This window comes from Sorex araneus, chromosome 3, assembly GCF_027595985.1.
Source record: "Sorex araneus isolate mSorAra2 chromosome 3, mSorAra2.pri, whole genome shotgun sequence".
Classification (NCBI taxonomy): domain Eukaryota; kingdom Metazoa; phylum Chordata; class Mammalia; order Eulipotyphla; family Soricidae; genus Sorex; species Sorex araneus.
The window spans coordinates 151,816,586-151,841,753 of record NC_073304.1 but is presented as its reverse complement, the minus strand read 5'-3'; the positions used below and the strand labels follow the sequence as shown (position 1 = coordinate 151,841,753).

General features: G+C 54.5%; 1 protein-coding gene across 4 annotated transcripts; it reads right to left on the bottom strand.

Moving 5' to 3' along the window:
- Positions 1–252: 252 nt before the first annotated feature.
- PI4KB (phosphatidylinositol 4-kinase beta) lies at positions 253–25,168 on the bottom strand. 4 transcript variants are annotated; one of them, XM_055130371.1, is made up of 12 exons: positions 24,776–25,168; positions 16,950–17,889; positions 12,293–12,334; positions 9,534–9,761; positions 8,595–8,822; positions 5,580–5,689; positions 5,116–5,220; positions 4,855–4,978; positions 4,083–4,348; positions 2,019–2,151; positions 1,730–1,850; positions 253–1,042 (listed from the first exon to the last, which is right to left on the bottom strand). In XM_055130371.1, the coding sequence occupies exons 2-12, from the start codon at positions 17,856–17,858 to the stop codon at positions 861–863; spliced, it is 2,448 nt and encodes an 815-aa protein (XP_054986346.1). In that variant the 5' UTR covers positions 17,859–17,889; positions 24,776–25,168; the 3' UTR covers positions 253–860. The 4 variants fall into 4 exon arrangements, with proteins under 4 accessions (XP_054986346.1, XP_012790355.1, XP_054986347.1 ...); XM_012934901.2 differs by having other exon boundaries at positions 16,950–17,886; positions 24,776–24,906; XM_055130372.1 differs by lacking the exon at positions 12,293–12,334.

The window sequence follows — 25,168 nt, the reverse complement described above, 5'->3', positions numbered from 1 at the left end:
GCCTGTCAAGGGGGGTTCGGGGAACCAAGGGGATAAGGGTCTCAGGAATTCTTTCTTGTAACGATGATACTAACAGTGAGGGGCGTGGAGGGAGGGAGCCAGACCATTAAAATGCTCGTGGTTTAATCCCACCCAGGCTCCTGTTTGTCACTTGGGTAACATGAACATAGATAGGGAGGGGGTCCACGTCAGGAGAGCTGAAATGGGGACCCTGTCACCCCCGTCCCCCCCAAACTCAGTAATGGCACAGACTTGGCTAACTAAGGACTTTATTTCAAACAAAAGTTAAAAATAAAAAACAGAGCTATTCCCTGGGTCTGGGGATGGGATCAGGGCAAGGAGCTCCCCATGGCTAGGCCGGTCCCTGTGGGAGGGCCTGGTGGTCCCTTCCTGGCCCTGTGCTGGGGTGGCCAAGCCTACCTTCCCATCTGCCGAGGGGAGTTTGGGTGGGGTCAGTCCCCTAGCGGGGACAATTGGGCAGCAGCATGGCCAGAGGCCTACCACAGGCTGAGTCCTCAGTACCAGAAACATCCTCTTCCTGTCGTGGGACCCAGACAGCTAAAGGGGTGGCCTGTGGGAAGGCTCAGGCTCCGGCGTCTCTGGTGTTCCCACCTCTGTTCTCCGGAGAGCGAGTGGTGAGTCCCGAGTCTGTCAGGTGGGAATACTGCCGGGGCCAGGGTGCCTGGCGAGTCTGCATCCCATGGCTGGCTCTCCCACCCCCGGCAAGCTCCACAGTTACCACATGATCCTTTGTATTTCTCGCCTTCCATTTTCCCTTGGGTGGATGGGCAGGCGGGCGGGCGGGCGGTGGGTGGGATTTGTCTGACAAAGGTCCCCCACTCTGGGGCTGGGGGCGGCTGTCACATGATGCCGTTGGTGAGGTACTGGAAGCCGTCGTAGAGTTTGGTGGTGATGGAGCGCATGCTCCCGTCCACCATCTGCTCCACCAGTAGCTGCAACTGCTCCTCTGTCATGTTCATGTGGAACCGCTCCTTGAGGTTTCGGATGGTGCTCGAGCCGTGGAAACAAGGAAGCTGCGAACCTGGGGGCAGTGCGGCAGAGGTCATGAGCAGAAAGGAGGTGTGCTGCCACTAACTGGGGGAGGATGGGGGAGCTAAAGAGCCCTTGCCCCCGGCCCCCCTCCTCAGAGACCCTGGCAGCATGGGTGCGGTTTGTGGGGCCAGATGGCCAGGGGCGGGAGGCCCTGTCCTGTGCCTTTGAGGGGAGGCTGGTGAGGCTCTAGGGACAGGCCCTGGCGGGCACTTATCTGATTGCAGGCCTCTGCCTACGCTACGTCTGACACTCACAGATGACCTGGGCCACCGTCATCACGGGGCCAGACGGGGACGCTCCTGAGGAACAGCGACAACCTGCGGGTGAGGGTGGGGATGCGAGGAGGGGGTTGACCCAGGTGGGCGGAGGGGTGAGAGACGGGCCACTTCATGGAGAAAGGGCAGAGGGGGGGCCCAGGGAGAGACAAGTGGGACGCGAGTGGAGGTGGGCGAGGAGGTCAGAGCTTTCCAGACTGCCACCTGACTGCCTCTGCATGCCCCACCCACTCGCTCCCCTGGGACAAGCCAGGCACCGGACTGGAGAGGAGTCCTCTGGGGTGTCCCATCCCCCACTGGACGTGGACTCTACTTTCTGGCAGGAAATTCCAAGTGCCAGAGCCCACAGCTGTGCAGCAGCAGAGGCAGCGCCTGCTCCTGGACGGGCCCCCCGTGCCCACCTTGCTGCATGATCTCCACAATCTGCACCACCTTGTCCATGTGCTTGCGAGCTGCGATCAACCCCTGCAGCATCAGCATCTTGTAATAGTTGAACATGTCGCCGTCCAGGCCACCCATCACCTGGGAAAGGGACATGACCATGAGGGGCTCTAGACGTGCCCACTCTGCCATCACCCCACTCTCAGGAGGAGGCCCCCAGAAACCCAGCCTCAGCCTGCCTGAATGCCATCCCTGTCAGCTCCCTTCCACCCAAAAAGCATACAGCGAGGCAGCTTCATCCTGACTCACGTCTACAAACTCTGTGGTCAGCTTAAAGGCTGATGTCTCGAAGCCCAGGTTTCGGGGAGAGCTGGAGAGGATGAAGCCAAAGTCGATGTGGATGATGTGGCCTTCCGCATCCAGAAGGATGTTCCCGTTGTGTCTGTGGAGGAGAGGAGAGGCAGCTGTCAGTCTGACTGGTGGGACACCAGGCTGGGGGCCCTGCCTCCTGCCCTGTTCACTGTGTCCAACCTCTTAATTCCTCCAGCTCACCTTGGGAAGGAAAGTAATTGGGAAAGGATACGGCTGATAGCATGGATAGGGACTGAGACAGAACAACTTAAAAACAAGAGTCTCCCAGTTCCCCACATGACCCAGAGCCCATGGGGGGGTGCAGCCAGCAGCAAGGTAGGGTGAGTGGTCCACGCCAGCCTGATGCATGCATGGGTTGCTGTCCTGAGTCCTGCTGATGGCTGGCCCCTGGGGGTGGGGGCAGCCACCAGAGGCCAGCAGGTGAAGTTTCAGTGTGACCTAATGGTGTTCACTGGGTCAGCAAAACCACTAAAAACACCTGGGATGGGGGGGAAATGGCACCAGGTGAGCAGCAGGAAGAGGTAAAGGAGATGAAGCCCAGGTTTTTGCAATTCTCAGTGAATGGCCAGCAGGAGGACGCATGTCTGGTGCATGGGCAGCACCATGCACCTCAGCATCGATGGACACCCTGACTTGGCCAAAAGAAGGGGAGACAGAGGTGGAGTCAGGCACCTCACCCAGATCCTCCCCCTCTGGGAAGTGTCTCAGGGTTAGCAACATAGGCACAATCTGGAGGGCCAGGAAAGGTCTGGGAGACGGTGCAGGTGTGGAGACGGCTCCAAGAACACTGACCAAGCAACCCGGAGCCCCAAGGTTAGTGAAGGGCAGTCCTGGTGTCTCGGCTCCAGCATCAAGTGCTCTTGGTAGAGTCTGCTCGTGGTGTGACTACATCTCTCCCGAGTTACTAGAAAGGTTTACCAGCTGCCTGTACTGCCCACTCCTGTTTGAAAGAATGGACCTGAATCTTCTTGTATCTGAGGGAAAAGCCTAATGGTACCAGCTTCCCTCTTACCCACTTACTCCACTTGGTGCTCAGTCTGGGCTCTCTGAGCCTTGGTTCAAAATCTTGCTTCTTCAGGGGTCTAAAATGTACAACCAAAGTCCTAACAGCTTACATTTCCTGCCAGCTCCTGAATGAAGCGTCTTCACGGGGGTTATCTGTGGGACCAAATGCCAGTTCTGAAAGCTGTCTGACTTTGAGTTCTCTCACGCGGTGGTGCCTAGCTGTCAGGGTTTTCATCTGGTCACAGCAGAAGGAACATCAGGCCTTGGCAAGCAGGTGCTCAGTGCTGCCAAGAGCTGCCGGCAGCTGTGTGGGCCTGCTCACAGGCACTAACTGCCTTCCCAGGACCATGGCCCTACACTGCGAGAGGAGCTCTTGGGGCACTGACCAGCAGGCTCAGTAGTGCAGTTCCTTTGGCATAATGTGCTGCTTCCCAACATGCATGTGAAGTTGGGGCTGTAAAGATCACATACTACCGGGAGAAATCCCCAACTTCACATGCATGTCGGAGTAAGAGTTTCAATTCTGCCATATCTGATGTTGTGACCCTCCTTATTTTTGGGGGGAGGCACACCAGGTGGTGCTCAGGACAGACTCCTGTCTCACACTCAGAGATACTCCTGGCAGAGTTAAGGGGACCATGGGGGTGCTGGGATCCAACTTAGGTCATTCCGACCTGCTGTACTGTCTCTGGCACCCACCCCTCTCTGCTCAGGCCACCACCTCAGGCCAGGCCCCCTCACCACAGTGGATGCTAAGCCAAGGGAGTGGATGCTAATCAGAGGCTGCCTCATATCTCTGCCTGAAAAATGAAACTTCTCAACCTCGTGATGGAGGTCCCTGGTCAGCCGCCTCCTGGGGCTTCATGCCACGTGAATACATCTCTGTTCTGCCACTCATCTTGGCCACGGGCAGGCCGTGGGAAGTAAAGGAAGAGCTAAAGTGCAGGGCCGCGTGGATCCTAGAGCAAAGACTCGCGGGGATGGGGGTGCACCGACCTGTCCTTGACCTGCAGCAGGTAGCAGACCAAGCAGTAGCCAGCACAGCTCTGCACAAAGTTGCGCTGAGCACTGAGGAAGGCCTCGGTGGTGTAGCTGCCGTGCTCCTGCAGGAAGTAGTCGAGCAGGGAAAGCTGGGACTGCTTCTTCACCTGGTGGATCGACACTGCGTTCACCACTGGCTCGATCATGCCGCTGTCCGCAGAGATCACCAGGATCTTGTAGGGCTTGATCCACAAGGGCACACGTTCCTGCTCCCAGATGGACTGTGGAGGGACACGGGAGCCCAGAGGCGGTCACCTACAAATCTGGCTCTGGAGGCCACATGCCAGCTCCCAACCACACACAGCTCCCTTCCTTGGTGACCATGGAAAAGACTACATCAAGTGAAAAAAGCCCACAGGCCCCCAAGCACCAGGGAGCTCAGAAAGCTCAGGCTTGGCACGAGATAGCTGGACAGAGGCACGGAGAGCAGGAGCCTCAAGCCGGTGGGGCGGGGCTCTGGGGACGAGTTTCAAGGATGGAAAAATATTTCATATAAATAAACTGGATTCAACATGTAAGGCTGCCTTCAGGCAAGCAAGCCAGGGTTCAGGGCCTTAGCAACTTTGTCCACCACAACCCACCTGCCACACACAGCCCGTAAGGACAAACCCTGAAGCGCCACCATCAGAGCATGGCAGATGCAGCTCGCAAAAGGGCCACAAGGGGCTGCTGTGAGGCCACCCTCCCAGCAAGAAGCTGGAGCTTGGGCTGAGCTCCGCCCTCTCACCTGCAGCTGCTTCAACACCTGAAAGGCCAGCAGTTCCTGCCGCAGGTCATCCCCACACTTGACAATGACTGACAGGAGTCGCCAATTGGGGAGATGGCCATAGGGGGAGCCCTCTCGGATCCTCCTGTGGAGAGAGAGAGGAATGAACGGTGGGCTTCATTGCAGGATGTCAGGCGGCCAGACCCCGCCGGGGCGGGGTGGGCCGGGGTGTGGAAGAAGTGGGGGGGGGCCTCTGCTGCCTTGCAGCACCGCCCAACTCACCGCACTTTTTCCTGCCAGGGCTCCTTCAGGGCGACTGCAGAGGGGTCTTCTGGGTCCCGCCGAAAGGCTGTGGGGGTGTGAGCCAGCTGCTCCGAAAGGCGCCGTCTAGCAGAGTGAAACATGGTTACCCTTGGAGGACTTGTCCCAGAGCCATGGGACACGGTCCATGCTGGCACTTCTGCCCCACAGACACTTGTGGGAGCAAACAGCACTGAAACCTTTGTGCTGAATTGGTGCTGGGCAAGCATGTGGGATGCAGATCTCGAGGCCCCAGATTTCCTCTACCAAGCTTCGAGTTCTACGAGCTGCCCTCCAACTCTCGAGCAGCTGCAGACCCCACTCTGATAAGTGCTGCTCTAATGAGTGCCTCATTCCCACTGGAGAACCCCAGGGAGATAGGGCAGAGAGGGCCACCAGGCACCAGGTGGCAGAGGAGGAGCGTGGGCAGCATGGCCTGGCCGTACCGAATGTCTCCAGCCGCGATGAAGACGGGCTCCTTGCTCTCCTGGCTGGTGATGCTGTCCACAGAGAACTGGGAGATGTTGTCGCAGCTGTTGGTGTGCATCTCAGGGAGCTAGGGAGAGCAGGGCGTGTCAGGGCGCTCAGAGCCTGCCGCTTCCTCCAGTCAGGACCCTCCTCCTTCCAACCAAACTCCACTCTGAAAACTTGCCCTGGTCATGATGGCATCTAGGTCACTTGCACCCACACTGCTGAGGCTCCCCTCAACACCCCCTCCCCAGCAGTGTGTGATTCAATCAGATGCAGTCATGCAGATTCCAGAACCTGCCATTGAACTGAATTAGAATCTCTGGTTTTGTGTTCTCAAAGTCTGAACTTGCTTTCTTTTGTTGTATCAGAGCTTGCATTATTTATTTATTTAGTTATTTATTTATTTATTTATTTATTTATTTATTTTTGCTTTTTGGGTCACACCCAGCGATGCTCAGGGGTTACTCCTGGCTCTGCACTCAGGAATTACTCCTGGCGGTGCTTGGGGGACCATATGGGATGCCGGGGATCGAACCTGGGTCGGCCGCGTGCAAGGCAAACGCCCTACCGCTGTGCTATCGCTCCGGCCCCAACATTATTTATTTTTTAAATTTACTAAATCACTGAGATACAAAGTTACAAGGTTGTTCATGACTGAGTTTCCTTCATACCATGTTCAAGCACCATTCTCTTCATCAGCATCCATTTCCTTTCACCAATGTTCCCAATTTCCCTCCTGCCTGCCCCTGTTGTGAATACTTTTTCCCTTTTAGGCACAGTGTGGTTTGCAGTACTGTAACTGAGAGGGGATCATGCATGTCACTTTACCCCTTCAGCACTCAGTCCTGGTGTGACAACTTTCCGCTATTATTGTCACAGTGGTTCCTTCTCTGACTTAACTGCCCTTCCCCCATTGTGGCAAATTTCCGACTAAGGACCAGTCCACTTGGCCTTCATTCCTATTGCCTTTGGGTATTATTCTTCTGTTTCTTTACATCCCACAAGTGAATGTGATCATTCTGTCTGTTCAATACTCTTCATGACCATCCAAGTATCAGCAAATTTCAGGACTTCATTTTTTCCTAACAGCTGTGCAGAGTTCCACTGCATAGATGTAACACATTTTATCTACTCGTGTTCTTGGACACTTGGGTTATTTCCAGATTTTGGTTATTGTAATGAGCTTTCTTTCTGGTGCTGCTTGTCTGGTGTTTTTAGGTTTTTTTTTGGGGGGGAGGGTGTACAACCACTGGTGCTCAGGTCTTACTCTTATCTCTGTGCTCGGGGAACCCTATGTGGTGACAGTGATGGGACTTGGGTTGGCCGCATGGAAAGATAGCATGCTAGTTCCCTCTGGCCCCAGGTACCTCTTTTCAGCCTGAAAGTAAGAAGTCTTAACAAGTTTCCCACAAGATTCCTAATGCCAGTAAGTCTCAAATTCTCACCACAGCCATCACAGGAAGTGGTATTTCCAGCCTCATACTGAGGGCTGCCCAGGTAGGAATACACCCTCCCTCAGGAGCTAGAGCAGCTTCCCTGACCATTCCTTCTCTGTGTGTGCCAGGAAGCTAGGGACTCAGATGGAAGGGATGCCTCGACCACTGAACCACAGGCCTGGCCATTGCTCCAACACTTCTATTTGTTTAAGTCTGGACAACACAGTGTGCTCAGGGCCTTCTCCAAGGAACTCTTGGAACCATGTGTAGTGCTGCCGACTGAACTGGGGTGCACCACATACAAAGGAAATGCCTTAACCCTTGAACTGTCTCTCTGGCTCCATTCCTTCAATCCTGCTGCCCATGTCTAACTCCCAGATCACAAGGTCACATCAAGTCCTGTCTTTTCTCCTTTGTACCAGAATATTTTGATTTGACCCGTCACTTCTTAACTGCTAGAGCCTGTTACAGATCTTACATGTTTTTTTGCTTAAATGTTTGTGTCCAAGGGCCAAGGATGTAGTTGTGTGTTAAAGCACACAGCTTGTACAGCAGACTGGGTTCAATAACGGGTCCTGAAGAGGAAAGTGAGGCAGGCAGGAAGACAGTGCTAAGGCCTGCCTGCATGTGGAAGGTCCAGGTTCCACCCCAGTAGGCAGCACCTGGTCCCCTGAGCACTGCCTGATACGATGCCCTAACCACAACTAAGTATCTCCCTGACTAGACACTAAACTCCAGGACAGCGTCCAGGTGTCACAGCTATAGAAAATCCTGTTTCTCCCTTAGAGTCTGAACACAGTCTGAGCCTCTCCCACCCCAGCCGGCTGAGACAGACCTCTCCATCCTCAGCCCTCAGGCTTGTCACCTTCTACCTGCACATCCCAGAAACAAAAGCTGCATCCGGGGCCTGGGGCCCAGAGCACCAAGGTCAGGTCACTCACCACGCATTCTGCCTACCCTGGCATCCCAGATGGTCCCCCAAGCACCAAGTAGGAGTAGTTCCTCAGCACTGCAGGATGGGGTCCAACCCTCCCACCCCCCAAAGCCATCTCCAGCTCTTCAAATGGGGCAGCGCCACCTGGAGAACAGGCACCACACTGCAGCCACCTGCCCACAGGGCCTGCTCTGTCCTATTAGTTCATCCACTTCTGCGGGCAGGGGACACTTCTCATTCATGACACCTGGCACAAGGGCGGGCACAGCAACAACTCCAAAATAATGATTCGGTGGAATGAATGAACGAATCACTTACCAAACCCTGGCCTCCCAAGAGAGCAAGTGTAGCACTTCTGTCTCTGTCTCAGCCACCTGGACCCTGGAGTTTCCTTTTTATATTATTTAGGCTTTTCTGCCACACCTGGCAGTGCTCTGGGCTACTTCCCAGCTCAGTGCTCAGGGGACCAGAGCTGTGCTGTGCTGAGCTGTGCTGGGGATCGGACCCAGGCAGGCCTCCTGTATGCGGCCTGTCAGCCATCTCTCTAGCCCTCCCGGTGCTTACTTGTGATTCCTCCTCCAAGGGGATAAGCCCCACGCGGAATCATCCGAACTGCTCACCTCCACCTGCAGCTCGCCTATGTCGTCCACCGACCAGGCCTCATCATCGTTGTCGTAGTTGGGCACGGTGCTGAAACTACCGGCCCGCTGCTCATGGGTGATGCCACACTCAGGCAAGTTCTCCACAGACCGCGTACTCCGGATGCGGTTCTCGGGGATCCGCGCGGGCACATTGGTGGTGTCGAAATTTTCACATTCAAGGACTTCCACGTAGATCAGGTAAGGGGCCTACAAGGAAGACATGGACACTACTAGTCACTGACTGGCACCTCTGGCCTCGAATTTCAAGCCTGTTCATACATAACTTCTTTATGCTCACGCAAGGAAAGTCATGCTCCGTCTATGAACACCCAATAACTAGTTAGGATGACAGAGGCACATGTCTTCAGAACATTGATAGCTGTGCTTCAAAAGACATAGGTGATGTATTCGGGCTCCAAATTCTGAATCCTAACCTAGCAAGAGGCAGGGGGTCTTGGGGTCTGCCCGGAGGGCAGGCACGGGGACAGGGATAGCTGGGCAGGTTCCATGTATGGCTCTTGCCTTCGTGCTTCAGGAGGAAGAATTACACCGTTCAATGTCTTCCCAGCCAGCTGCTTTTCCCCATGGACAGCCTCTTTCTCTCTTCCCCTGCCCACTCTGACCAGAAAGGGCCCCACACACCATTTTCTTCCCTTCCCGGTTGCCGTGCATGTCACTAGGGCCCGAGAGGAGCCAGCAGAAGCAGACAGAGGTGTCTGAGATATGCACGCAGGAAGCTGGAGAGACAAGACATCTCTGGTTCAGAGACATGGGGCCCAATGCATAGTGTCCCGACAGGCTTGGCCCAGATGTGCCACCTATGATGGCAGCCTGAGAGGGAGGGGCTCTGCACGTCACCCAGTGGCCGGGGAGCACAGCAAGCAGGGCCAGGGCTGAGGCTGGGCCTCAGCCACCTACCTTGTCCTTGGAGTTGAGGACGACGGCTTGGGTATGGGGCACACGGACCACGTGGTGGTCAAAGGCAGCCGTGGGCAGCCAGACTCGGGCAGGGAGCTTATGGTTGAGCAGGGAGAGCTCAGAGATGAGCCGCTGTGTCTTCTGTTCCTTGGTGGGGAGTGTGGCCAGCCGCTTGCCGATAGCCATCAGGGATTTGATGAATTCTCGCTCGGGCGCCAGTCTGATGGGCTGCAGAGGACCAAGATGGAAAAAGAGACAATGAAGCAACCACAGGGGAAAGGAATGCTCCCTGCTCTCAGTCCTGGCTTGCAGGCCAGGAGTCCCACATCCACGAAGCTCCAGGACGGAGCCACCTCCTCACCCACCAGCTGGACCTGGGGTCTCAAAAGGCAGCACAGTACTTCTCTGTGGCTGCTTCTCCAGGCAAATACCCTGAGTGCTGGGTATATTGCCCTTCTCTCCTAAAGAACCGTCCCAAGGTCTCGAGGAGGTGAGGGACAACTTCCAGCCGCTGCAGTGTCCCAAAGCAAGCAGCGGGGCAGCTGAGCCTCAACGGGCCGAGGAGGGGCTCTGCGGCCCTGTTTCACCCATCAGAAGACAACTTGTAGCCTCCACCCCATGTCCACCCAGGGCCTCTAACCGAGCTCAGCACATGCTGGGGAGGATGAGCAGACTCAGCATTAAGGAGGGAACAATCAACTCAATGGGGAGAGAAAAAGCAGATGGAGGGAGGGAGGGATGGGGGTGAGGAATGCAGGAACTTCTCTCAGCCCTGGCGACAGCTGCACAGGCCTATTGCCTCCCAGGGCTGCCCCGACCCACCTCTCAGGGATACACTCCCCAGGTTACTCCTTGCTGGGTGCTCTCACCCCTGACAAGAAAGGGCAAAGTCAGCTGGGGGCAAACTGGGGGTGTGGGAAAAAATGGACTCAGTTAGATGGGGAAAAAGAGGAGGCTCTTTTTCCAGCCTAGGTCATTCTACTCAAGGGGAGTTTTGCCAACCCCAGCTCCCTTCAGCTAGATAAGAACAGTACCTCCTCTCTTGGTTGATTTGTTCTGCTTTGGGCCATACCTGGCAGTGCTCAGGGCTGACTCCTGGCTCTGTACTCAGGGATCACTCCTGGCAGCCTCAGGGGACCCTATCGGGTGCTGGGGATCAAACCCAAGTTGACTGAGTGCAAGGAAAGAGCCCTACCCATTCTATTTCTCGGTCCCAGTCTCTTAGTTGAAACAGCTCATCATTCACCAGTCTCTCTCTCTCTCCCCATGTCTTACTTAGTTTCCTGATGGAGCAGTGTTTTTGGTTTTATTTTGTTTTGGCTTGGCTGATTTGTTCTGCTTTGGGTCATACCCGGCAATGCTCAGGGGTTACACCTGGTTCTGCACTCAGGAATTACTCCTGGCGGTGCTCAGGGAATCATATGATAGGATGCCGAAGATCGGACTTGGGTCAGGTGCGTGCAAGGCAAACGTCCTACCTGCTGTACTATCCCTGATGTACAGTCCGTCATGGAGCATTTCTACCTTCACCCCTCTCCCCCCTGCAAAAACCGAGCTTCTTGGGAAAGCTGGGAGTATCTGGCCTGCTTCTTCATGTGCTACAGAGCTGGGGTTCAAAGGACAGCTCACTGTTCCGCCTCAGCCCTGGGGGCGCAGGTTCAGGGGCGCCCACAATAATGAAGTAAGGATATAAATCAGTTGGAAGAGCTTTGGAGGCAGGATTGAAAAGAGATAAAGGGAGACATTAGAACTAGAATTCTGGGGTCCTGAAAATAGGCCAAGGGCCTACTTGAGGAAAAGAGGAGATTTAGGAGGCGCCACTCCTCATCTTGAGCCCCAAATGGTCACTGTTACTAGGCCCCCTCATCCCACTCCATCCCAGCAGATGGGTTGGGGCCCCCTAAGTGACATGAGCATATTGGAAAAGTGACTTGGGGCGTCAAGAAAGGTTCTGCCACATGGGAGGAGACGAGACAGGAATCGTGACTGGAAGGGGGTCAGCACAGAACAGAGAAAACTGATTGGGTAGACAGGGGGAAAAAGTGGGGTCGAAATATCCTCTACACTCCCAGAGGGTCCAGCATTTCCTCTCACGTCTCTGCCCAGTGACAAGGTCCAGTGACTGCTGAACCAGAGGGTCAGGGGATCAGGGGTGGATCCAAGGGAGTATGAAAGGAGAATGAGGGTTAAGAAATGGCCCGGGTTAAGGGCCGCAAGCTGGGAAAAAGGGAAGAACTCAGACCTGGAAGAAAGAGGGTCAAGTTTAAAAGGAAAACGAGCTGGGGGAGGTCAGATTGTCCTGTGGCCAAATCCTGTTTGCTCGTGGAACGAGTAGACCCAGCAACGCCAGCGTTTAGATGACACTAAATAAATATTTGATGGTCTGAGGGAAGAAGCCATGGGGAAAGGGTGTGCGGAGTGGAGTGGGAAATAGGATCCTGGGGGCTTCTGCCAAGTGGCTCCTGGCTCCAATCCAGGGGTGAATTCTACCTCTCTCCCAGCCATTGGCTCCAGAGACCCAGAACCTGGGGGCTGCATCACACCCCAGAAGAGGGTAAACTGAGCCTGAGTTGGCCTGAGCATGATTCGGGGTCGGGGGGCTTTAAGGTCTAGGAGGGCTGAAAGGGAGGGGGCATGACCCTCCAGGAAGAAAAGGCACCTGGAAGCCCAGAAGACCTGGGAACGGAGAGGAAATGTGGCCATGGGGGTAGCCTGCCCCCCCTCCCGCGCCCCCCTTGTCCCAGCCTGGCCCCACTTACGGAACTGAATGAATTAACACTCTCGGTGCTGGAGGAGAGCTCCTGGGAAAGGGTAGAGGGCGGGGAGGGGAAAGAGACAAAGGCAAAGAATTTAGCTCCAACCTGGATCACAACTGCTGCCGTCTGCCCATGTCCCTGCCCATGTGTGGGAGGTAGTGGACAGCCAGCTCTGACCTCAAGGCCAGAGGTTGAGGAGATGCGGCTCTCTGCTTCTCATTTCCTTTCACTGCAGTTTGGACATCTTCCTGCTAGGCCCCAGCCCCAGGGCGGCTTCCACTGGGTGCTTCCCTGCTCTTTCCAACTCCACTTGTGCTCTCAAACAAGCTGCATGGCCCCCATACTGGAAAACCCACGTGGCGGGGGGAGAGGGGAGAGACAGCTTCGAGGGCTCCGGAGTGTGTATTGCATGCTGGAGGCCAGGTCCAGCCCCCAGCATCTTGTGGTCTCCTGAGCACTGCCAGGAGCAAACACAGAGCTGGGAGTAGTTCTCTGAGCACCATAGGCTGTATCTTGTAACCAATCCTGGCCCTGCCTCGCTGTGACCAGGCTCCCCCAGCCCTGTGCTAGATCCAGGTGGGAGTACAGGATGAGACACTCGCCTCCTATATACCCAGGCTCCACAGGCTTCCCATCAGACCATTTCATGTCACACGCATGAAAGTGTCAGGGAAGTTACAATCTCCTGCCATGAGTGGGGAGTGAGGGGCAGGCTGAGTGCTGCTGAGAAAGCAGAGGGAGGGAGCCAAACCTCACCCAACTCCTGACAGGATCAGAGGGGGAGAGGGTTGGAGGCCAGTGGCCACTAAGCGCCCTTGAAGGAGGGGAGAGGCGGTTTAGGAGACAAAGTCCTGGAAGCTCCGGGGCAGAGAGCAGCAAGCACAGTGACTGACGGGACTCAAGGGCACAGTTAAGTCTGGCTCATTGGGAGGGCCCTCCTGGTGTCCCTGGGGGGAGAGGCTGAGTCCAGCATTCTCCAGAGGCAACAAGGCTTCAGTTTTGGATGGAGCTGGCAGAACTGAGGCCTGGAGATGCCTGGGGGTTTCGTGTCTCCTCAGGAGCTGGGCGTGGAAGGACCAGCAGGCCGGATATTGGCACTAGGAGCAACCTGCAGCTGATAACCCAACAGGTTCTGTCTGAGTCAGCAGCAGCCTGAGGGGAGGGTGTGCAGCCCAGCCCACTCCTCTCTCCTACTGGAACTTGACTCACTCCACTGAGTCAGCTCCAGGGAACAACTCTCAGACCAAAATGCTGACATCACCCCATGAGCTTGGCTGAGATGTGGCAGAGCTCCCTGTACAAAGGTCGCAGCAATCAAAGTCCATCGAAGGGGCAGGAGGCATGGGGCAGCGGGGGTGGGAGGGCCGGCCACACACACACACACACACACACACACACACACACACACACACACACACACACACACACACACACACACACACACACACGAGACACACCTCCAGCTCTCCCTCTGCCCAGTTACCATTTGGTTACAAATAGGAAGGAACACTGAGCTGAGCCTTAACTAGCAGATCAGAAACTGCTCTAACTGGGCAGGAGTGGTAGAACAGTGGAGAGGGCGCTTGCCTTGCATGCAGCTGACCCGAGTTCCCGGCAACCCATACGGTTCCCCAAGCACTGCCAGGAGTAACCTTTGGGCACCACCAGGTGTGACCCACAAACCAACAAACAAAAAGAAACTGCTCTAAGGGACAGGCTGCAGGGTGGAAGAGGCTGCTGGGAGGAGTCGGTGCCTGGGTGCTGGGCTGAACATGAGAGTGCCAGAAAAGCAGAATCCTTGGGGAGGTCTGGCAGGCCCTGGCAGCAAGTGCAGCGCAAGCAGCCCCGTGGCCTGTTCTGGGGCCTCTCCCAGAGCTCCTGGGCAGTGGGAGAAACAGTGCATGCCTCAGAATCCTTTAGAAAGCAAGAGGTGGGAAGCAGGCTCCAAGAGGCCCTGCCCGAGACTCACCACGTGACTCAGGGAGTCGGAAACCGGACGCTCTCCTAATGTGCATGTGCAGGGAACAGCTTTTCAAGAGCCACAAACTACCAAAAAACCAACAGAAGTCCTAAATTCCTTTCCTTCTTTTTAGTGGAGGGGGGAGGGCTGGACACATCACAGTGCTTTTCTTGGATCTCTCACATTCTGGACTACACAAAACAGAGCTAAGGATCACTCCCAGCTTGATGCTCAGGGGACCAGGAATCAAACCTGCACCTTTCACATGCAACGTATGCACTCAGCCCTTGGAACTGTTTCTCCGACCCAGAACAAATAAATTCAGTAAAGTTTCAGGGCACAAAATCAAGAGGCACAAACCAAACAGATCCCTAGTTAACAGTTTCCAAATTACTTCAGAAGGGCTAGAGTGACAGTACAGCAGGGAGGGCACCTGCCTTGCATGCAGCCCACCAGGGTTTGATCCTTGGCATCCATATGGTTTCTTGAGCCGGGCAGATGTCAGCCCTGTGCACAGAGCCAGAGTAAGCCCTGAGCACAGCTGGGCATGGGGCCCAAACCAAAAACAACAACAAATCAGAAACTCAAATTACCTCCGAAGTCCCAGCATTCTATCCTCCACGCTCACGGCTTCCTCACCCACTCCATCTCCATCCTCACCCCATTTCTCTGTCTGATCCCAACAACTAGCTGTGGACTGAATGAATATTCATGGTCTGGGACCAGGAGAACCAGTTCGTACCGGCACTGGGAGGGTAAGGGCTCTGAGAGATGGGGGAGAGCCTGTGTGCTGAGACACCAAATGTTCACGTTCCCAGTGACAGACCTGCTTTATCCTGTACTCCCATCCCCTTCATGAGGAGCCAGAGGATTCCAGTGCCTCTTCTGGCTAGCAGTGCCATTCCCGCAGCCACCCCCACCCCAGAGCCGCTCTGAAGCGGAGCTGTCTCCATCTCCTGCTCACCACCTTTGTTACCTGAGGAATGCTGACCCTGGAGAGCCCTGCCAGAAAAGCCTGGGAGCCAACACAGTGTGTTGGGAATAAATAGTGTGTTAGTGTGTGTGTGTGTGTAGGGGATGGTGGCTTGGGCCATCAGCACTGCTGGGGTGCTGGTGGGAGCCCTGTTGGGTATTGAGGATCAAATCCAGGTCAGCCACATGCCAGACGAGCACCTGCCCAGCTGTGCTATCTTGCCACGCACGGATTCAGAAGCTTTTACAGTTGCCAAAGTTTCCTCCATGTTCAGTTTCCCCAGTGGAAGAAGCCAGGCCCAGGCAGGTTCCCACCCTCGGAACATGGGTCTCAGGGGCACTCAGAAGCCCAGCCTGCTATAAGACCAGAGGCCAGGGGCCAGAAAGCCCTGGGGCTCAGCTCTGCTGCTCCAGACCCGGCAACTGACAGGAGCCCCATGAGTCACTCGGCTACTACACGCTTGACCCCAAGAGGGGAGCACCCCAAACCTTCACTGAGCTTGACTCTCCCTGCTCCTCCCGCATGGACCCCGATCAGTGTGGAGGTTGGCTCTGCACCCTGTGCACTGAGACCCCTTGGGTGAATCATTTCCTGGCTCTAGACCCGTTTCCATGCTGATGAAAGACATGGGTCTGGGAGTAAACGTAAAGCGGCAGGCCAGAAGCTGGCCGCAGCACAACACTGGGTGAGTGTCGCTGGCTCCCTTCACCTCATCCTGACCAAGTTCCCACAGCAAAACCTTGACCGTATAGACAAAGCGGGCACTGCAGTCCCCCTCCCTCCTGTCACTCTAACCTCCTTCAAAGTCCTATTGTATCAAAAATGTGGGTGGGGGCTGGGCCAGCGCCCATGCCAGGAGCAGATGCCAATGTCATGACTATCCACATTTCCAACACGTGCAGATTCTTCTTTCATTTCTCCCTTCTTCCCAAGGCTGGGCTGACGGCCAGGGCAGGAGGCAGGGCGGGGGCCCCAATATCTGGCAGGGAAACTACGTTGACAGTTGGGTCATCCACTGGGCCACCTGCTCTCAGTGGACATGTGGCCCGAAGGGCAGGTACATGCTACCTAAGGTCAGTACATCGGACATTCTCCGTGGCGGGCAGATGCCTCTTCTTTGTAGCCTTCGTGTCCCTGACCACACTGGGCATGCTTGCGATGTACTGCTTCACTTTTCCTTGGTGCTTCTCCCAAACCATCTCCCTGATCCTGAGATGGCCCATGCCCCAAGGAAAGCTGGGTAGGGAGCATTCTGCGGGTGCCTCAGGAATAGGGAATAAAATGGGTCCTCTGGCAAGACAAAGTTGGATCTTTAGGGGTTGGGGACTGTGAGGGGTGGCCTGGCCAGTGGAGCCAACAGAGGCTTGATTTAGCATCTCTCCTCCCCCAGCACAGAACAGTCTCTTTTCCTTGCCTGCACTTGCTGCTCTGAGCAGAAGAGCTGCCCTGGAGGGCAGACGGACTTTGGGAAGGTCAGGAGTTCTCTGCCCTGCTCTGAGCTACCTACATGACCTGGGCAGACCCCTTGCTCTGTCTCCAAGTACTTTCTTTGTAACAGGAGGCAGCCGGAATACGGGCATTCTGATGTCTTCCCTACCCTGATATTCCATGTGTTTATCGGTGAAATGAAACAGAGGGAGGGAAGGAGAGAAAAGGACAGCGTAACCCTGGGTCGCACATTCCTGCCCAGTGCCACTGTGCCTGGCTGGTCCTATCGGGATTCTTACCTCGTCCTCATTCTCCACCTTAGGATTGCTGGCTGTTCGCTTGAGGCTGCTGCTGAGGCTTATGCTGGCGGTGGCATCAGACTTGGAGCGCTGATGAGTCCGTTTGGAGGGAGACAGCCCCGTGTTCAGGGCCGGGCTTAGGGATGGCAGCTCCCGCTTCCGGTGGGCTGGCTTCAGCTCATCGGAAAGGATTAGCTTCCGCAGTTTGGTCCCGCGGGAGTGTCGCTGAGTAGAAATGTGCATATCGGAAGAGTAGGCCCCAAGCAGCAGGGCACACTGGAGGGAAAAGTTGATGCTCTGGCGGCAGCGGTGGACGATGTAGGGCTTGATGGCGTCACCCACATCCTCGTCCATGTGGATGTACATGTTTAGCAACTGGGGCAGGTAGAAGTCCACGTCCTCATTTCGAAAGCAGAAAAGCCTGTTGCCAATGTAGGCCTGCACTCCGGGCTCCTTGGAGTTATACAGGTATGAAATAGCCATGGAGATGTCAAAGAGTTTGGATTCAAATAATCTAAGCAGCCAGGACTGCTTGGCAGAGTTATTCTGCCGCCTCCGCCTGGCTCCCTTGGCTGTGCCCGAGGTCACCGTGGCCCCCATCTCATCTTCTTCTTCCCGGATCTGGGCGGGGGGGTCATCCAGGCAGCGGATCTCTGTGTCCACACCATCTCCGTTGACCAGCTCCAGTGCAGTGCCTCTTTTGGAGACGGCCACAGCTCCGTGCAACAGCCTGACTTTCTCCAGCACCTCCTGGCAGGCCTTCTGGGCCACCTCGGGGTCAATCACTGATAGTTCCCCAACCCCCTCTGTGATGACACTTAGCAAGGAGCCCCCGTTATTCCCGGGTGGGCCAGGAGCGGGCTCGGAAGCTGGCTTCAGTGGAGCAGGCTCCACTGCTGTGTCCCCCATGGCCACAACCAGATGTCCAGCTTCCAAGCTACTGGAGGGAGAAGGGGAGAGAAAGGGAGACACAGACACATGGGTTAGTGGTGCCAACCTCACACCCTCCCTGGGCCCTGGGGCCTTCCCAGAGGCTTCCTCTGCTGCCTTCCCAGCCTCTTTCAAAATCAGACCAAAAGTGATTTCCGCCCAGGAAGCTTTCCTCAACTATCTTCACTTCTGATCACTATCTGACTCTTCATTCTTTTTACATTTAGTTACTCAGCTTACTTAGCCTCTGTTCTCATTTTGTATTTGTAAAAAAATTTTTTTTAATGTGCTTTGCATAGGCTTACAAATTCTTCAGGTAGATGGGGAGCAATTCTGGTCTAATTCCGTTGCCCCTAATTCTTCAAATGCTTTTCTGTTTTCAGGTGCTCTGCAAGCATCTCTCGTAACGTCTGTCAACAGCTTTTTCTTTACAGTTTTTTGTTTTGGCTTGTTTTGTTTTGGTTCCTGGGCCACACCCAGCAGTGTTCAGGCTCTGCATCAAGGATCACTGCTGGCGGACTCATGGGACCATATGGGGTTCCAGGGACTGACCCTGGGTTGGCTACATGCAAGGCAAACACCTTACCCGATGTATTACTGCTCTGGCTCCTTTAAACTGTGTTTAAAATGCACACACAGGTCCTTATCTTACCTTTGTTTAGTATTAAAAGTCTTGCTATATATTTCTACTTAAGACTTCCTTCCTTCCTTCCTTCCTTCCTTCCTTCCTTCCTTCCTTCCTTCCTTCCTTCCTTCCTTCCTTCCTTCCTTCCTCCCTCCCTCCCTCCCTCCCTCCCTCCCTTCCTTCCTTTTCTTCTTCCTTTCTTTATTGAATCACTGTGAAATAGACCCTTACAAAGCTGTTCAGGATTTGGTTTCAGTTGTACAGCGTTCCATCCAACACCCATCCCTCCACGAGTGTACATTTCCCAGCACCAGTGTCCACAGGTTCCCTCCCACACCCCCAGCCTGCCTCTATGGCAGGCGCCTTTCTTCTCTGTCTCTCTTACAGATACTTTCTTATCTTGCCTTTTATACTTAAAAGTTCCAAGGACTAAGAAAATCCCAGAAAATCATGCCAACGTCCACTTACAGAAATGCAGCTTTTTTTTTTTTTGCTTTTTTGGGTCATACCCAGCAATGCTCAGGGGTCACTCCTGGCTCTGCACTCAGGAATTATTCCTGGTGGTGCTCGGGGGACCATATGGGATGCTAAGAATCAAACCCAAGTCGGCCACGTGCAAGGCAAACACCCTACCTGCTGTGCTGTTGCTCCAGCCCCCTAGAAATGCAGCTTTAAGGATGCCAGCACTGTCAACCCCGATGACACTGGGCACTACTCTGCTGTATGACGTCATGACTTTGTTCCCTCTTTCTTCAGTGCAATGGAAACTGAAGCCCAGTGGAAAGAGGTCTGGCCATGAAATCAAATATGTGGGCTTCACAATCCTGGCTCTGCCATTATGTGATGGGAACATTTACGCAAGCAATGTAGCTTCTGAGTTTCCATTTCCTCAACTACAAAATGGGAAAAACATCACTTCTCATTGTTGCTATACATATAAATAGATTCATGTGTGTAAAAAAGATGGATCATGGCACTCAGCAGCAGTTAATAAATGCTAGTTGAATCCCAAGCACCTAAGCTAGTAAACAAACAGTGTGTGTGTGCACGCTTGCGTGCATGTGCATGCATAAACTGTTTACAAGGGAAGGAAACTACTGTCAACACTCCCTGCTTGAGTCTTCAAAAGCACTTATGGCAGCCCTCTTCTGTATTAACCTGACTTTCCCCATTATCACATACACACCCACACTCGAAGAATTAGAGAGGCTATAAGCGAAAAAAAGCTAGAACTCATGGGTCTTGAATGTTCCAAAAGCAGGGAGAAGAACCCCAGAATCTAAGACCCTCTGTGGAGGTGATCTCAGAAAGAAATGCTGCTGACAAAAGCTCCTGTCCTCCTAGGATGCTGCTGCAGTGTCTTCACATTCACAACGGGAGAATCAGTGCAGAATAGGAAGAAACTCCTATTTCGAGTGAGGATGGGGGTGAGGGGTCGACGGGGGAGGTGGGGGGCACACTGTGGCTTTGTTGATGCTGGTGGCAGTGAGAAGGACTGGTACCAGGGAATTACCCAAAGGCCTTGCAAATACACATGCTTACCACTTAAGGCACTCCCCTGGGCCCCCATGAAAGGCACGTTATTAATGTTGGATCAGCTCTGAAGAGTCTGTCTAGGCAGAAAAGAGGCCTGCTCCAAAAACGCAAATTAAGGACCTAAGCAAGAGGAAAGCTGATGGCACTGTCTAGTGGAGCTTGCTTCATTCCTAACTACCGGTGGCGTTCCCTGTGACCCTAGTGATCCTGAGTACTCTGGGTAGGTAGAAGGAGGTCTGAGATACAGACTTGGTCATCACCAGGGAAGCTGAACTAGCATCTTATCAGTGCCTCTCTGGCACCCTAAAATGTGAAAAGTCAAGGCTACTTTGATGGGCCCAATCTTAGAAAGTCCATCGCTCTGCCCCCAGAAATACCTCTAGAGAAAGACACGTGGAAACCGCTTCTGTCCTCAGAGATTACCAAAAAAGGTCCTTCTGTTTATTTTTCTAACTTGGTCCAAGAAGTTCCTCCCTGAACTGGATTTCTGAAGCTGCTGGAACCCAGGTCAGTAAGAAGGTAGCAATTCTTCCATTATGCTCTTTCCCCCATATTAGGAGGTGCCCCCTGAGCTACAGAACCAGTAGGGCTACCTGCATGGATCTGTCTCTACTCGCAAATATGGGCTGCACAGAATAAGGAGCCTCCAATCATTCCCCTCCACAGAGCAGTAGGCACTGTGCACCGGAGGGTCATCTTGTACAAGTGAGACTACCACTGGTGTCTGCTTGGAAAAGCTGACCAATGACACATTGTCTTAGACAACCAATACTTTTTCCCTTTTTTTCCTCTTTCTCAATCTTCCTATGTTTGGCACATTTCCCCCTTTTCCTATATTGCACATGCTTCCAAGTCACCAAATGACCCCAAAAGTCTACTTTTTCTTCCAAGGCATTCTCACATAGACCTAGAAATTTTAATTTATTTATTTTGGTTTGGGGGCCATATCCAGAAGTCCTCACAGGGTAACTCCTGGCTCTGCACTCAGACCATATGGGGTACTGGGGATCAAACCTGGATGGACTGGTTGTGTACAGGGTAAGTACCTTATCCACGATACTATCGCTCTGACCCCTAATTTTTAGGGTTTTTTTTTGTTTGTTTGTTTTGTTTTTTGCTTTTGGGTCACACCTGGCAATGCACAGGAATTACTCATGGGTCTTGAATTCCTGCACTCAGGAATTACTCCTGGCAGTGCTCAGGGGACCACATAGGATGCTGGGAATCGAACCCGGGCTGGTCTCATGCAAGGCAAACGCCCTGCCCGCTGTGCTATGACTCCAGCCCCCTAATTTTTTAGCTTTTTTTCTTTTTGGTGTCAGGGGAATAACACCCTGCTTTACTTAGGGCTTACTCCTGGTTCTACACTTAGGGATCACACCTGGCTGGGCCAGGGTGGGGGTGCCATATGGGGTGCCATGGATTGAACATGGGTTGGCTTGCATGCAAGAAGAGTGCCCTACCTTCTTATACTTTTACTCTGGCCCCACCTCCCTAGAAAATCTAGCAGTTACTTGTGGCAACTGATCACAACCGGAATGATTAATGGCAACAGGAAGGTAGGTAAAGGTACCATCATTCCTAGATAGGAATCTAGATCACAGTATTCACAGAACTTTCCCACTGAGCATATTCCCTCAGCTGGTGGCCTGCACATAAGGAAATGGATGAAATCAAGAGGTGATGAAAATCAGACCCCTCTGCCATTATAAATGACCAAACTCAAGTTTGAGAAATGTACAGTGACGAAGGCACTTGCCATATGGTTCCCCAAACCCTGCCAGAAGTGATGCCCAAGAACAGAGCCAGGAGTAAACCCTGAGCACAGCCGGATGTGACCCCAAAACATAAAAAAAAAAAAAACACAAAAAAGGAGAGAAAAACAGGAAGGAACAGGTCCTATATCATCCTTCTCCCCCTTGTGAGTCAGAGAGTAAGAAGACAGCTGAGAAGAAAAACTACACCTTAAATATCAGATGACTCTCCAGGACAGTCAGACAACCAAGGCCCCGTATTTCTCACATGGGTCCTAAAGGCTGGGAGCCTCCACTCATCTCCTAGTGAGACTAGCAGGGAAATGAAGAGGCCTCCCCGGGCCCAGCCCAATAGCTGCGTTCCAGGAAAGGGGGCAGACTGGAAAGTGTTAACAACAGGCTGGTTCCACAGCCTGAGTGAGGCGACACAGGGAAGCGCAGAGCAGAGAAGTATGAGTATGCACCTGCATATGTTCTTTTAAAAAGAAGCTGCTCTTTGAAAGCAACTCCAAGAAACTCTGTTATCACTGTAGTTTGCAATTCTGCTGTTGAGATGCTCTTTCTTCTAATGTAAGTTCTAACTCAAACCATTTTTGGGGGGTTTACTTTTGAGTCACATATGGCAAGACTCACTTCTGGTTCTGTGCTCAGGGATCACTCTCAGTGGGACTTGGGAAACTATATGGGATGCCAGGGACCGACGCCAGGTTGGTTGTGTGCAAGGCAAGCACCCTACCCACCCCTCAAGCCTTTCTTTAAGGAGGTCTCGGTTCATCTTTCCCCCCTGACATTAATGGCAGGTTCAGGAGTTTAGTACTACCTTTTTCTAGCAGAAACTCCGGATTGAGCAATCAAGCGGGTTCAAGCTGTGCCAGAAAGCAGGTAAAAGCTCACCCAAGGCCCAGGTGATGGGAAGGTGGCTGCAGGAAGAGACAGCATTCTCAGCCACCCTGGGAGGGCAGTGGAGGGTGCAGTCTCAGAAGTTAAGTCAACACTGAATCCAGCAGAGAATTCTGTATAGGGCCATGGGCCCATGTAAGGAGACCCAAGCCAGTCAGCACCAGTTATAGGTGGTTGCTGGGGGCTGCTGCTAAACAGAGAAGGTAGGGACTGGTGATAGGACAGTGGGTAGGGATTTGCCCTGAAGGCAGCCAACCTGGGTTTCATCCTGGGTGGTCCCCCTAAAACCAAAAAATAAAAAGCAAACAGAGAAGGTGAGTCAGCAACCTGTACATGCACCTGTCTCTGCAGAGCTCCTCCCTGCCGCAGGGCCCAAATGCACCTGGCCAAGGCCCGAGAGTCCCATACCAATTACTGAAGGTCCCCCTCAACTTGTTCCCTGACTCAGCATGCTGCTCCTGCAAACGTGATCCCCTGTGAACTTGGCTCTGAGAAGAAAGCTGGGTAATGAGAGGGAACAGGATATCTCTTGAGAGGGGCTCTGAAAAAAGGGTGGATGGGAGCACCCTGGCTGCTGAGGAGGGACAGGGCAGCGGGACTGGGGCGGCATGAGGCTGGAGGAAGATGCCTGTCCTCTTCCCTGCTGTGGGCTCCCAGAGAAGCAGCTAAGTTTCCTCTGTGCTCCAAGTTCTCTGTTCCTTGACCTTACTCAAAGGGCTGTCCCGCAGACATGCTTTCCACCAAAGACTCCCAGGGCAGAGTAAGCACAGGTGGGTGGCAACTTAATACACTGGAAGCAGCTCTGGGTTTTGCAAAGAGGAAGGCAGCAGGCCTGGAGCTTCCCTTCCCAGCTGTCTTACTCTCTTGTGGCCACAAAGGCCCAACCGGGTGACCAAGAACAGTCTCAGGACAACTAGCCCCCTGCTAATAAATACCTCTGTCTGAGGAACCCAGGATGTTTGTAAACAATCCATCAGTTTGAACTTCCCCCAACCCTCAGCAGGGGTGCGCCCAGAGAGTGGTGGGTGACTGGGGTGTCAAGTGAGGAAGTCACAGGCTGCTCTCCAGAACCTGAAGCTTCAACCTGCAAACTCTAAATCCCTCTGTTCCTTTTCCCAGTTAACAGCAACCCCGCCCCCGCCCCGCCCCCCCCCCCCCCGGGGCTAAAGTTCTCTCTAAATCAACCCAAATATTCCTAAGCCAGGGAAAGAGTTAACCAAATTCCTCTTGGTTCTGGGCAGGCGCCGCACTCGCCTTAGAAAAGCCTAAAATTAAGTGGCTCAAACCCACTTCTAACCCCCTTTTCTGCCAAATCCCTCCGCGTGGCTGATCCAGACGCCTCGTTAAGTTGTCACCGACGGGAACCTGTTCTACCCTTCAAGAAACACCTCCCGTCTGGAACGGCCCATTGCGGGGACAGCCGGGCCGACCCCGTCTCCCTCCTCCAAGGATTCAGGGGTCCAGAGCACAAGGCATGGCCCTAGGGAAACGGAACCCGGCTCATAGGGGCCGTGTCAGGGGGTCGCTCCTCTCCAGGGCCCCCCCCCCGAGAGGTGGGGGGAGGGGAAAGGAGGGGAGGGCGGGGAGAAAAGTATAAGAAAGTTACAGGAACGAGAAGCGCTTCCCGAAGGGTCTGAGCCAGGATCAGAGCAGAAGGCAAATGGAAGTCGGGGCGCCCCCGGCCGGGGGCTGCGGGTGAGCGGCGGGGGCGCGGGGCCGGCCGGGCAGACGCGCGGCCCGGGGCAGGGAGGGGCTGCGGGCAGCAGGGGACAGACGGCGGCCGGCCGGGCAGCGCCGCGGCGTCCCGGACTGAGGCGCTCGCGGCGGCAGGGGGAACAGCCCGGTTGGAGGGAGGCGGGGGGACAACAGGGCAGGGGAGGAGCCGACAAGGAGACGGAGCCAAAAAGCAAAGCAGAGGGTGGACGAGGACGCGGGGTGCAGTTGCACCGGGAGGCAGTTTCGTGGTCGAACCCGGTGTGGGGGCGGGGGAGCTGTGTGATGGGGGGAGGGACCGCCACACACACACACACACACACACACACACACACACGCACGGCGGCACCCCGCGGCGAGTCTCTTACCTCCGGGGACCCCCGCGGGGGGGGTGCGGCGGCCGGGGTCGGGCTGCCGGCGCCGCCGCCTCAGCAGCAGCGGACGCTCCCGGGCTCCATGGGCCGCCCGCGCTTCCCTGACAGCGGCCGCGGCGGCAGCACCAGGCCCCGGCTGCGGGGCTGCCCGCGGCGCCGCCTGAGGGCCCTTCGCGCCGCCGCGAGTTCCACTGGGCCGCACAGACTCCGCTTCCGCAGTCCGCACGACCCAGACCAAAGGGAAAACAGTCCCCCCGCAGGTCTCGGACGTTCTTCGGAAGCCAGCTCCTTCTTGGGATAAGCTTTCCAGCGTTGCCGAATCTCAGGACCCTGCCGATCCCATAGAAATGGAAGGAGTCGGGTGAGCTGCCTGGAACATGCCTGCTC

Bases quoted from the DNA above. Each gene is read 5' to 3' on its own strand.
- PI4KB (XM_055130371.1), bottom strand. From the start codon at position 17,858: ATGGGGGACACAGCAGTGGAGCCTGCTCCACTGAAGCCAGCTTCCGAG. The intron at 5,221-5,579 runs GTACGGCCAGGC...TCACTCTGCTAG, and splicing joins ATCGCGGCTGGAGACATTCG to ACGGCGCCTTTCGGAGCAGC. The intron at 1,043-1,729 runs GTGGGCACGGGG...CACTGCCCCCAG, and splicing joins TGTGGAGATCATGCAGCAAG to GTTCGCAGCTTCCTTGTTTC.